This window comes from Chiloscyllium plagiosum, unplaced genomic scaffold, assembly GCF_037043375.1.
Source record: "Chiloscyllium plagiosum isolate Xiang-an unplaced genomic scaffold, Cpla_swu_hap1 HiC_scaffold_11, whole genome shotgun sequence".
Lineage (NCBI taxonomy): Eukaryota > Metazoa > Chordata > Chondrichthyes > Orectolobiformes > Hemiscylliidae > Chiloscyllium > Chiloscyllium plagiosum.
Window position 1 is genome coordinate 44118981 of NW_028270149.1, and position 11481 is coordinate 44130461.

The 11481-nt window shown below is 39.3% G+C and overlaps 1 protein-coding gene across 2 annotated transcripts in view; it reads right to left on the reverse strand.

Annotated features, from left to right (window-relative positions):
* Positions 1 to 11481, reverse strand: part of kif4 (kinesin family member 4) — a 72247-nt gene that overhangs the window by 53068 nt on the left and 7698 nt on the right. For both annotated transcript variants that reach the window (XM_043704771.2, XM_043704770.2), the window contains exons 2-5: positions 10123 to 10246; positions 9816 to 9930; positions 6308 to 6498; positions 223 to 312 (exon numbers count right to left, since the gene is read on the reverse strand). In XM_043704771.2, the coding sequence (XP_043560706.1) occupies positions 223 to 312; positions 6308 to 6498; positions 9816 to 9930; positions 10123 to 10245 (519 nt within the window). In that variant the 5' untranslated portion in view covers position 10246. The remainder of the gene's footprint in view (positions 1 to 222; positions 313 to 6307; positions 6499 to 9815; positions 9931 to 10122; positions 10247 to 11481) is intronic.

Sequence of the window (11481 nt, forward strand, 5' to 3'; positions counted from 1 at the left end):
AAGTTAGGCGCATATTAGGTGCATATAAAATGTCAGGTCTCATTATCTGTCCTAAATTGGCATATGTGGGTAGTAAAAAAAAAAAATCAGACAGCTCAAGGAAATAAAACTTAAAAGTTAGAATGGAGAGAAAAGCTGTCCTTTTTAAAAAAGGACATCACAACAATCACTTACAAGACAGTAATTTCATTTAATAGAGTCTCTATTTTTAGAGAATGTTACCTTTATGCCTTCTTTGGGATCTTCTCTGATGTGAATTTGGGATTTCTCCCGAGATGGATGCAACAGATCCAAAATATCTTCATTGTAGATCTATGAAGGATGAAAAAAGATGCAACCAGAATACAATGGGAACAATTTCACAACAGAATGCAAGGATCTCAAAATTACATGTTTAAAACAAAACCCATTAAAAATGATTTCCAGTAGCAAAGACATTCATTCAAGATGAATGAAGTTTTAAATTGACACTGCCTTTGGCTGTAATGAAACAGCAATTCATGTCTTCTCCAATCCCCTACCTCTTTTTAAATCATCCACACACAAAAAAAGGTGTCTTCTGGTCCCTCTTTGGGACGATCTGTAGATGATTAGTAGTGGGTGCTAGTCTGCCTAAGTAGTTACTATACAGCAAAAAAAAAACTTAGCTTTTAAGGTGTATGCAAATGCAGTTATTCTCTGAAGCCACTAATCTTGACTTCATACCTCAACTGAAGAAAACAACTTTGCAAAACATTGTACTCACTGAAAAATGTCCTCAATTCATACTGTTCTTTCCCCCTCCCAATGAGGTTTAAATTCAATTTACCATTTAATTCTATACCCTTTCGCTCATCCAATAGTTCCACATGGAACTCTGTACAAAAATGGTTCGCCAAACCTAGATGAAGCATTCACAAAAATCTTCAGCGAGAAGTGCTGAATGGATAATCAAGTTGTCTCCAGCATCACAGATGCCAGTTGTCAGACAATTCAATGCACCCAGTTATGAAGAAGTGGATGCTACAAAGGTTGTGGTCCCAGCAACATTCCAACAATAGTAGAAAAGAATTATACTCCAGAAAGTACCCTTAGCCAAACTGTTTTAGTATAGATACAACAGTGTAATTCACCAGAGTGTGGATAACTGCCCAGGCATGTCCAGTATGTCCTCCTATAGTCATCTATGCAGTCAATCAGCACTAGTTGAAGTGTCACCAGCTACAGTTCCTGAAAGCTCAAGTTTCAGAGCTGGAGCAGCAGGTGGTGACACTGGAGCATCCATGAGGCAAAAGGTATCATGGGTAGCATGTATAGAGAGGTGGTCACACTACAGGCTCAGGATCTTCAGGCAGAAAGAGAATGGGTGACCACCAGACTGAGCTAGAGAGAAACAGGTGATGCAGGAATCTCCTATAGCCACTTCGCTGCAAAACAGATACACCGTTTTGGGTACTGTTGAGGATAATGACCTGAGGGAAAACAGCAGCAGCCAAACTTATGACACCATGGTTGGTTCTGCTGCAGAGGGAAGGGGTAAAAATTGTGCCAGGGCAATATTTATGGAGGACTCTATCGTAAAGGGAATAGACAGGTGTTTCTGTGGCTGCAAACAAGACTCCAGGATGGTATGTTGCCTCCCTGGCACTAGGGTCAAGTATGTCTCAGAGCAGGTATGGATATTCTAAGCAGTGAATAGCCAGTGATTGTGGTACACATTTGGTACAAATGACATAGGACCTCATACATTTAACCGAAAATCAGAACACAGACAGGTAGAGAGTAAGTTAAGAAATCTGACTTCAAAAGATAGTGATCTCAGGATTACAACTAGTGCCACATGCCAGTCAGAACAGAAATGACAGGATATATTGGATGAATATTTTGGGGGCTGCAGCAGTGATGGGGCTTATACAAATTGGACAAGTTACACCTGGGCAGGACTGGGACTGAAGTCATAGGGAGAAGCGTTGCTAGAGCAGTTGGGGAGGATTTAAACTAATGTCAGGGGATGGGAACTTACGCCAGGAGTCAGAAGGAGGGAGTAAGGACAAAAAAGGGTAGAAAAAAGGAATAAGGAAAAAGTGATAGGCAGGGAAACAAAGCAAAATTCAAACAGGAGAAAGTGAGGACTGCAGATGCTGGAGATCAGAGCTGAAAATGTGTTGCTGGAAAAGCGCAGGTCAGGCAGCATCCAAGGAGCAGGAGAATCTACGTTTCGGGCATGAGCCCTTCTTCAGGAATTTGACCTGAATTCAAAATTCAAACAGGGCTGGATGTAGCTGAGCTGCAAGGTTCATTTTCAGAAGTTTCATCACCATACTAGGTAACATCTTCAGTGAGTCTCCAGACAAAGCACTGCTGATGTTTCCTGCTTTCTATTTATAGATTTGGGTTTGCTTGGGTTGATGTCATTTCCTTTCTTTTTCTCAGGGGTGGGAAATGGGATCCAAGTCAATGTGCTTGTTCATAGAGTTCCAGTTGGAATGCTAGGCTTCTCGTGCATGTCGGTTTTCCTCAGAGGATGGATGTGTTGTCCCAATCGAAGCAATGTCCTTCTTTATCTGTATGTAAAGATTCGAGAGAGGTGGGTCATGTCTTTTTGTGGCTAGTTGATGTTCATGTATCCTGGTGGCTAGTTTTCTACCTGTTTGTCCAATGTAATGTTTGGTACAGTTCTTGCATGGTATTTTGTAAATGACATTAGTTTTGCTTGCTGTCTGTATAGGGTTTGTCAAGTTAATTAGTTGCTGTTTTAATGTGTTGGTGGGTTTGTGGGCTACCATGATGCCAAGGGGTCTGAGTAGTCTGGCAGTCATCTCCAAAATGTCTTTGGTGTAGGGGAGAGTGGCTAGGGTTTCTGGACCCAAACATACAAATAGAAACTCAGGAGACACCAACAGTGTCTGGAGGCTCACTGAAGATATTGCCTAATACGGTGACTAAACATCTGAAAACGAACCTCCAGCTCAGTGAACAAACCTACTTCCAGAACCTCAACTTGAGCTACAAATCTTCTCAAAACTTGAGAACACTATTGGGAGCAAGACAGTGTTAAAAACGACAAGCTTAAAGGTTTTGTGCCTTAATGCACAAGCATTTGTAATAGAATTGCAAGAGCTAATCTCAGCTATAAACAGGTACGATAATAATTAGGATTATGGAGACATGGCTACAGGGTGACTAGGGATGGGAACTGGATGTCCGAGGCTATTAAGCATTTAAGGAGGACAGGCAAAAAAGGGGAAAAGGTGGAGGAGTGGCATTGCTGATAAGAGGAAATTAACATAATAGTGAGAAAGAGCTTTAGCGCCGACAACATGGAGTTGAGAAATACCAAGGGGCAAAAAAAAATCATTAATGGGTGTCATATTTAGACCCTTCAACTGCAGGATGTTGGGACTGGCATTACACAAGAAACTACAATGCTGTAGAGGAGGCATTCCTGAAGTGTTGACCAACGTGTGGAGGAACCTACTAAAGAGCAGGTCATCTTAGACTGGATACTGTGTAATATGAAGGGAATGATGCCAATCTAGCTGTGAGACACTCCGGGGGGGCGGGGGGGGGGCTAAATTTGTGACCATAACAAGATAAAATTCTATCAAAGTGGAGAGAGCAAGGTAAATGAATCGGACACTCAGGTGCTGAATCTTAAAAAGGAATCTATGAAGATCAGGCACGAGTTGCCCTTGATAGATTGGGGAGAATTACTTGGATGACAGTGGATAGGCAATGGCAAGCATTGAAGGCACACATTGGAAATGACAACTGTCTGATAAAAGCAAAAATGGGTAAGAGGGCCAATTCAGGGCTTAAAAAGGAAATTAGAGAATGCATATGATTCCAGAAAAAGCATATATTGAGTCAGAGTCTTAGATGTACAGCATGGAAACAGACCCTTCGGTCCAACCCATCCACGCAGACCAGATATCCCAACCCAATCTAGTCCCACATCCTTCCAAACCCTTCCTATTCATATACCCATCCAAATGCCTCAAACGTTGCAATTGTACCAGCCTTCACCACTTCCTCTGGCAGCTCATTCCATACACATGCCACCCTCTGAAAAGGTTGCCCCTTAGGTCTCTTTCATATCTTTCCCCTCTTACCTTAAACCTATGCCCTCTGGTTCTGGACTCCCCGACCCCAGTGAAAAGACTTTGCCTATAGACTGGCCAAGAAAAAAAAGATAAGTGGTGATTGGGAACAGTTTAGAATTCAGCACAGGACCAAGGGGAAAATATGGTACAAAAGTAAGCCTACAGAGAACAAAGACTGACACTAAGAGTTTCTTTATGTATGTGAAGAGAGAGATTGAAGACAAATGTAGATCCCCTACAGATAGAAACAGGGGAATGTATAATAGGGGACAAAGAACAGTTGAGCAACTCCAGGCAAACTTTGTCTTTTGTGAAGACAGAACCAATCAAGATACTACAAATGCTCGAGAATGCAAGATTTCGTGAGAATAAAGAACTGAGGGAGATCAATATTACTAGAGAATTGGTGCTGGAAGAATTGAGAGGATTGAAGGCAGATAAATACTTAGGGCCTGATAATCTACATCCCAGAGTAGATTAGTAGATCTAGAAAGAGTGGATGCATTGGATGTCATCTTCCAGGACTTTATAGACTGTTAGTCGTGGCAATTAAGAGTGCGAGGGTTTGATGCAACACGACAGTGTTGGTTAAGCCACAACCAGACCACAGTGCAATCCAGGCTGCCACATTATAGGCAGGATGGGATTACACTGGAAAAGTTATAAAAAGATTCACTAGGAAGTTGCCCAGGCTGGAACATTTCCGCTATGTAGGGACACTTGTAGGGCACTACTTTCCTTGGAGCAGAGAAGGCTGAAGGGGGACCTAAAGAGGTTTACAGGATTGAGGGGCATAGATATGGTTGATAGGAATAAACCTTACCCCTTAGTAGAGACCATTTACAAAGCGACACCGTCAGAAATGAGGCATGAGTAATAAGAGCTAGTCACATCCATATCACAAGAAGAAATAATAAAAAGAAATTACAACACTGATTTTCACATCTACCCAGCTTTACTGCTATGTTCAGTAAAACTATCAGACACCTTGTTTTGGAACAGAAATTTCCTCAAAAATGGAAGATTGATGTAATTAGAATTTAGAATGAGGACCAAAATCATTTACTAATTCCATCAATCTTCTTGGTAACAATCCAGCAAAGTTGTCTGCTCACAACCTTGATGTAACAACTCCAAGTTTGCATTTTGCCAACACCAAGACCACCAACTTCCAACCCAAATATTGCCAGACTTCACATTACATTCATTCCAGCGTTATATCTAGACTCGCTTATTTTAATAAACGCTTACCTAATCTCCATATGCCACTTTCCAAAAACTAAAAAAAATATAATCAATATTCTGCTGCTCAAGTTTCATTCACCTGACCACTGTCCTCAAATGTCCCAAACAAGTATCATCTCCATTTCAAAATGGTCATCCTTTTCTCTCCATGCAATTACCCACTCGTTCAGCCCCACAATATAATTTACTAAAGTTTGGCCTTTGGGCATCCACAATTTTAAATTTGCTTCAACATTGGTGACCATGCAGTTAACTGCCTAGGCTCCAAGCTCTGGAATACCTTTATTACTTTGGTCCTCTTTGGGGACTCCTTCAAATCCAGCTCTTTGACCAATCTTTTGGTGATTTTGACTCATTCTCCTTCTGTCACTTCTGTGAAGTACCTTGGGATGTTGGACTTATGTAGCATCAAACTTTTTAAGAAGTAATTTTTGACAAGAAATGCCTCACGCTACACAACATTCAATTAAGTTTTCTTAGTAGAGAATCTTTTCATAATTTAGTGTTAATATATTCTGTTTAGTTCATTCAATGACTGGCCAAAGGAATCTCAGTATATTCTTCCTGTTTGAAGATGGATACTTGCCTTTAGTTTACCCATTGCTTTATTAACAGAGACATCTCCACTTACCCAAGTGGCCTATTAAATTATTACAAACAGTATAATAATAGAGACTCTTGAAACTTGATGTCAATGTTGTCATTAGATCATAGCTATATATTTATATATTCATGGATCTATATTAGTTGATAAACGCACACAGGTGTGGGAATGATTTCATTCAGGTAATTTCTAAATAAATTAATTCATGCAACAGAAAAGCAAACAACTAGGTAATCCAACCAGGTCTCCAATCACATTTGTTTCTGCTCAGCTTTAAAACTTGAACTATTGGGCCAAAAAGCCAATAGTTGTACACTTCAACAGAACTTAGAAAGTACCTTCCTAATATTGAAATAATAATCTCCCTCTTACTCACCTCTAAATAAGAAACTTTTAATGTGAAATCATTATCTGAATTCTCTTCAATCGTCTTAAACAGCATATTAATTACTCTTGGAATGACACCAACGCTTGGATCACCCTCTTGACCAGATGTGTATGTTCCTCCCATAGAATAGGTCTTTCCAGAACCAGTCTGTCCATACGCCAATACTGTAGCATTATATCCTGGAATAGAAGGCATAGAACAGAAAGTCAGTGTGATCACATTTAAAAATGGAACATAGTGATCAAAACATGCTTTAAAAACAGAGTTCAGATTTGCATGAATTTCACCTTGATTTCAAAAGTGATTTTACACTTGGTCACCAATTTCCTAAAATAGATATCCTTTTATTCTAAGGGACGCTTCAAGCAAGGCAAAAATTCTCAATCTATAGTCAAAATTTCTCAATCTTAAAAACGGTTCAATAAAGCCATACTATTTAGCATAGAGGAAAAAATGAGGGATAAACCCAAACTTTGTCACAAAAAAAAACACCATTTCAGCAATTAAGTGAACTATCTGAACCATTTCCAACACAAGTACGTCTTTCTTTAAAGTAGGGAAACCAAAATTATCTGCAGTCATCCCGGTGCAGTCACACCATTGCTTTGTACATATTTTCCAAATAACCTGCTCACAGCATTATGACACTTTTCTAGAGCAGGTGTGACTTGATACTAAGCCTCTTCTCAGAGGTCAGAACTCTACCACTGCATAAGGATCCTAAAATTCAGATAGTTGCCTGAAGCAAGTGGGACTTGAACGCAGGTTCAGAGGTATGGACAGTATCAATATGCCACAAGAGCCTTGCTAATGGTTTGAAACAATTATTGCAAGACTTCCCTACCCTTATGCTTTATTCCTTTGCAAAAGACCAACATGCCATCTGCCAATTACTTGCTACACTTGCATGTTAACGTTTGGATTTACAGAGTGAGGCTGCAGTGTAGTGGCCGTGTCACTTGACTAGTAATCCAGACCCCAAGGCTAATGGCTCTGGGCACATTGGTTCAAATCCCACCACAGCAAATGGTGACATTTTAATTCATTAACTACTAATTCAGGATTGACTCTGAACGGCATTCTCGGCAAGTCAGGATGCAGGCTTAGCCAGCAATATATTCATATCACAGAATTTCTACACTGCAGAGGCCATTTGGCCAATAATGTCTGCTGTGACCGCCCAAAGAAATGACCTCCCCACCAACCCAAACCCCTGTAACCCTGCATTCATGATAGCTGACCCATCTAGCCTACATACCTTTGGATTGTGGGAGAAAACTCAAGCACCCGAAAGAAACCCATGCAACCATGGGGAAAATGTAAACTCCCCACAGAAAGACACCCAAGGCTAGAACTGGGTCCCTGGCACTATGAGAATAGTGCTTATTCCAGAAGCAAAACAAAACCCAGATGCCTCTGTATCCTGACATTTTATGATCTCCACCCATTCAAGAATTATTTTCAATTCATGTCAAAGTGGACATTTTTGCCCATATTACTCCACCTGCCAATTTTTTGACCACACAAAACTGTCTACATTCCTTTGCAGACTGTCCTCAACTTTCCTATCCATTGTCCAAGAGTGGATAATGCAATGTAAATAATTTTGGATAAATACATTGTGTAAACAAGCACCCAATGGTGATCCTTGCTGAAATTCATTCATCTCATTTATCCCGTTAGAGGAATCTGCAATGGATATTAATAATTACCTGCAATACAAATTCTCATCTTGTGCAATAACCTTTGATATGACATTTTTTGAATATCTTTTGAAGTCAAATACATTATACCACTGGTTGTCTTATCAATACTGTATATCACAACCTCAAAACAAAAAACTTTTGATCAAACATTATTCTCCCTTTGGAAAGCCACACCACTGATTGTCTATGTCCAGTTATCACCTCAAGAATATACTCCAGCGCCGTCTCAGTGTCAATAGTTTGAGTTTCCTGCTTGAATTACTGTCTCCCTTCTTCTTGGAGCAAAAGGATTTTACATATGTGGTTTTCCAAGCCACTGGAGCTTTTCTAGAATCTAGCAAGTTTTGGAAGATTACAACCAAAACACCTAACATCCTTCCAGTCACTCATTGACATCAATGGATGTCTCAACAACTGAACAGTCTGTACACATTCCTCCTCCACCTGATTTTCTACCACAATGACACTGCTATGATTTCAATACATCAGAAAAAGTTACTTGCTCTAAGTTTCTGCAGTTTTGTTTTCTCATTTGCAATTCCCTAGTCTTATACTTCAGGGGTATACTTATTTCCCTTTCCACACTTACTGCACATTTACATTTCACTCTGGTTCACTTTCATTCTCAACCAATCTACCACTTTAGTTTTGTGTGACCTTTCTTTCAATCAATCAGATACCAGCACGAACATGTTAGCCAGATAGTTTATCCATCAGTCTCATTCTCAATGGAGTATAGATAAGAGAGGCAAAGTGCAGTCCAACATGTTAAATTTGTACATCAGGGCAGGAAAAAAGTGGCAGTTGGCTTAAAAATAAAAGAGACAAAAATAAAATTAAGACAGAAAATAACCAAGGAAATCAAGATACTAGATGTAGGTTTACTCGCTGGAAGATTCGTTTTCAGATGTTACGCCACCATGTTAGGTAACATCATCACTGAACCTCTGGATGAGGCACTAGTGGTATGGCCTACTTTCTATTCCTTGGGCTGGTAGCATCATTTTCTGTACTTTTTCTCAGGGGGTGGTAAATGGAATCCAAGTCAATGCGTTTGTTGAGAGTGTTCTGGTTGGTATGCCATGCTTCTAAGAATTCTCATGTGTGTCGCTGTTTGGCTTGTCTTAGGATGGATGCGTTGTCCTTCCTCATCTGTATGTAAGAATACTAATGACAGTGCGTCATGTCTTTTTCTGGCTATTTGATGTTCATGAGATTAATGATATTCACTATTATCCAAACATTCCAACTTTCAACAAACATTGACTTGGATCCCATTTACCACCCCCATGAGAAAAACAAGAGATGACATCACCACATGAAAAGATGTCACCAACACAAGGAAACCCAAACAGAAGTAGAAAGCGGGCCATCCCACCAGTGCTTCAACTGGAGGCTCACTGATATTACTTAGCATGGTGATGAAACGTCTGAAAACAAACCTTCCAGCTCAGCAAGCAAACTTACATCCAGAATCTCAACCTGAGCTACAAATCTTCTCAAAACTTGTTAAATCTAGATACGTTTCAAATAAGCATGGAATAAACAAACTGAAATTTTGACAGCTCTTAAAATGGGATTGGTATTCTTGTTTGTTTTAAAAAAATTTACTTGTAAAACTGAATTAAGTATTAGAAATGTTTCTATGTGGATTAAGTGATCAGATATCTAACAGATAAAATGATCAAGGAGTGATTCACATAAAAACCTGTAATGAGAATCATTCAATACGCAATGAACAGTGGACCAATCCCAAGCTATTTCCAAAACATTCAGCAGGAAATAGTTACCTTTGAATATCCCCTGAATAAGGGGATATACTGCAATATTGAACACTTCTTCTTGCTCTGCACAGGGATCAAAGACGTAATCATATGAAAAATACTTATCGATTCCCAAAAGCACCTGAGGAGGGGGGGGCAAAAAAGAAAGCAAATTAAAAGAAAATTGGTACAGCATACTCTACACAACAGTAGCAGGGAGCTGACTTGACAGAATCCCCTTTTGTCATAATAACCTATTTAAAAGATCTTCAGGCATCTGAACAAAAATCATAATTTAAGCAATGTCAAACCATCAACTAGATCAAACTTATACCTGTGGTTCTCCAGGAGTGAATGTCAAGCACACTTGACATCCTTCATCAATTTCCTTCTGTACAAGAGGACGGCAGCGGAGGGCTACTCTTACTGGAATAACCTTCTCCTCTTCTCGTACCATCCTATCAACATATAGCATGCAAACAAATTAAATACATTGTAGACTGAAATACTATGCATTGGATATACACACCATTAAAGTCAATAGCAATAATCAGATGTACACGTGGTATGTCCAGTAATAGAGTTAATTAAATAAAAAGGTAGTCACTTAGACTTGGGTCAATAATGTTACTCTAGATGTTAAACAAGTTAGGAAAGTGAGCTAAAGATATGATCAAAGCTATTCATAGACAAGTGTCAAGAAAAAAAAATTGATATTTTGTTTGTTCTTTTAGAATAACACTGGTGGAAACTTACTTCTGTGCAATAGTTCAGTGTGGAAAATAGGCATATCAGGAAGAGTTAAATGTTGGAAAGATCTGAAAGCTATTTTAAGCAATTGAACTTGTAATTATGTACTGACTGTTACATTCAGAAAGAAAAAATGGTAAATATGCACAAATTTGTTGGTTACATAATCTTTCCAATGATTTGTGAAACGTATTATTAGTACCTCTAACAGAGCACAAGAATGCAAAAGCATTTCTGAGAAGCATCAAGCAAATTTTAACTAATCGACATTGAAAAACATTAAGTAGATGACTAAACGACTAAAAAGCCCCTCACAAAGCCATGCTGACTATTTATAAGTTAAGAGACTCGAGAAAGCAAAAAAGGCAGAATTTTAGGGAATGAATTAGAATATTTGCTTCTCACACTGAAGTACAACTGTCAGTGGTATATTTTGAGAAGTGTATATACTAGGGTTTATGCCTGGACATTAGACATGGAAATGTTTGAAAACAATATTTAAAGAGCATTGCTTAAGCAGGAGCTCACAAAGATCAGCAAGTGTTGAGATAATGAATAAATCTGATTAACTGCAAGTTATAACAATAGCAGAATAATTTGACAACGTTAAGTTTGAGAATCTGACAGAGGAAATTGACCAGGAGTGCTTTGGAATATTTCAGCCTGGTTGAAACAAAGGCACTGATGATGGACTCATTATCTCTTAAAACTCAACCCCCCGCTTTCTGAACAACCCTATCAACTTCGGCGACAACTTTGCAAGATTTATGGACAAGGACCCCCAAGATCCCTTTGTTCCTCCACACTGCCAGAGCCCTGCTTTAAACCCTGTACTGAACAACCCTGAATATCAGGACAAGACAGGCAGGGAGTATTTTGATTGGATTAGATTCCCTACAGCATGGAAACAGGCCCTTCGACCCAACAGGTCCACACCAACCTG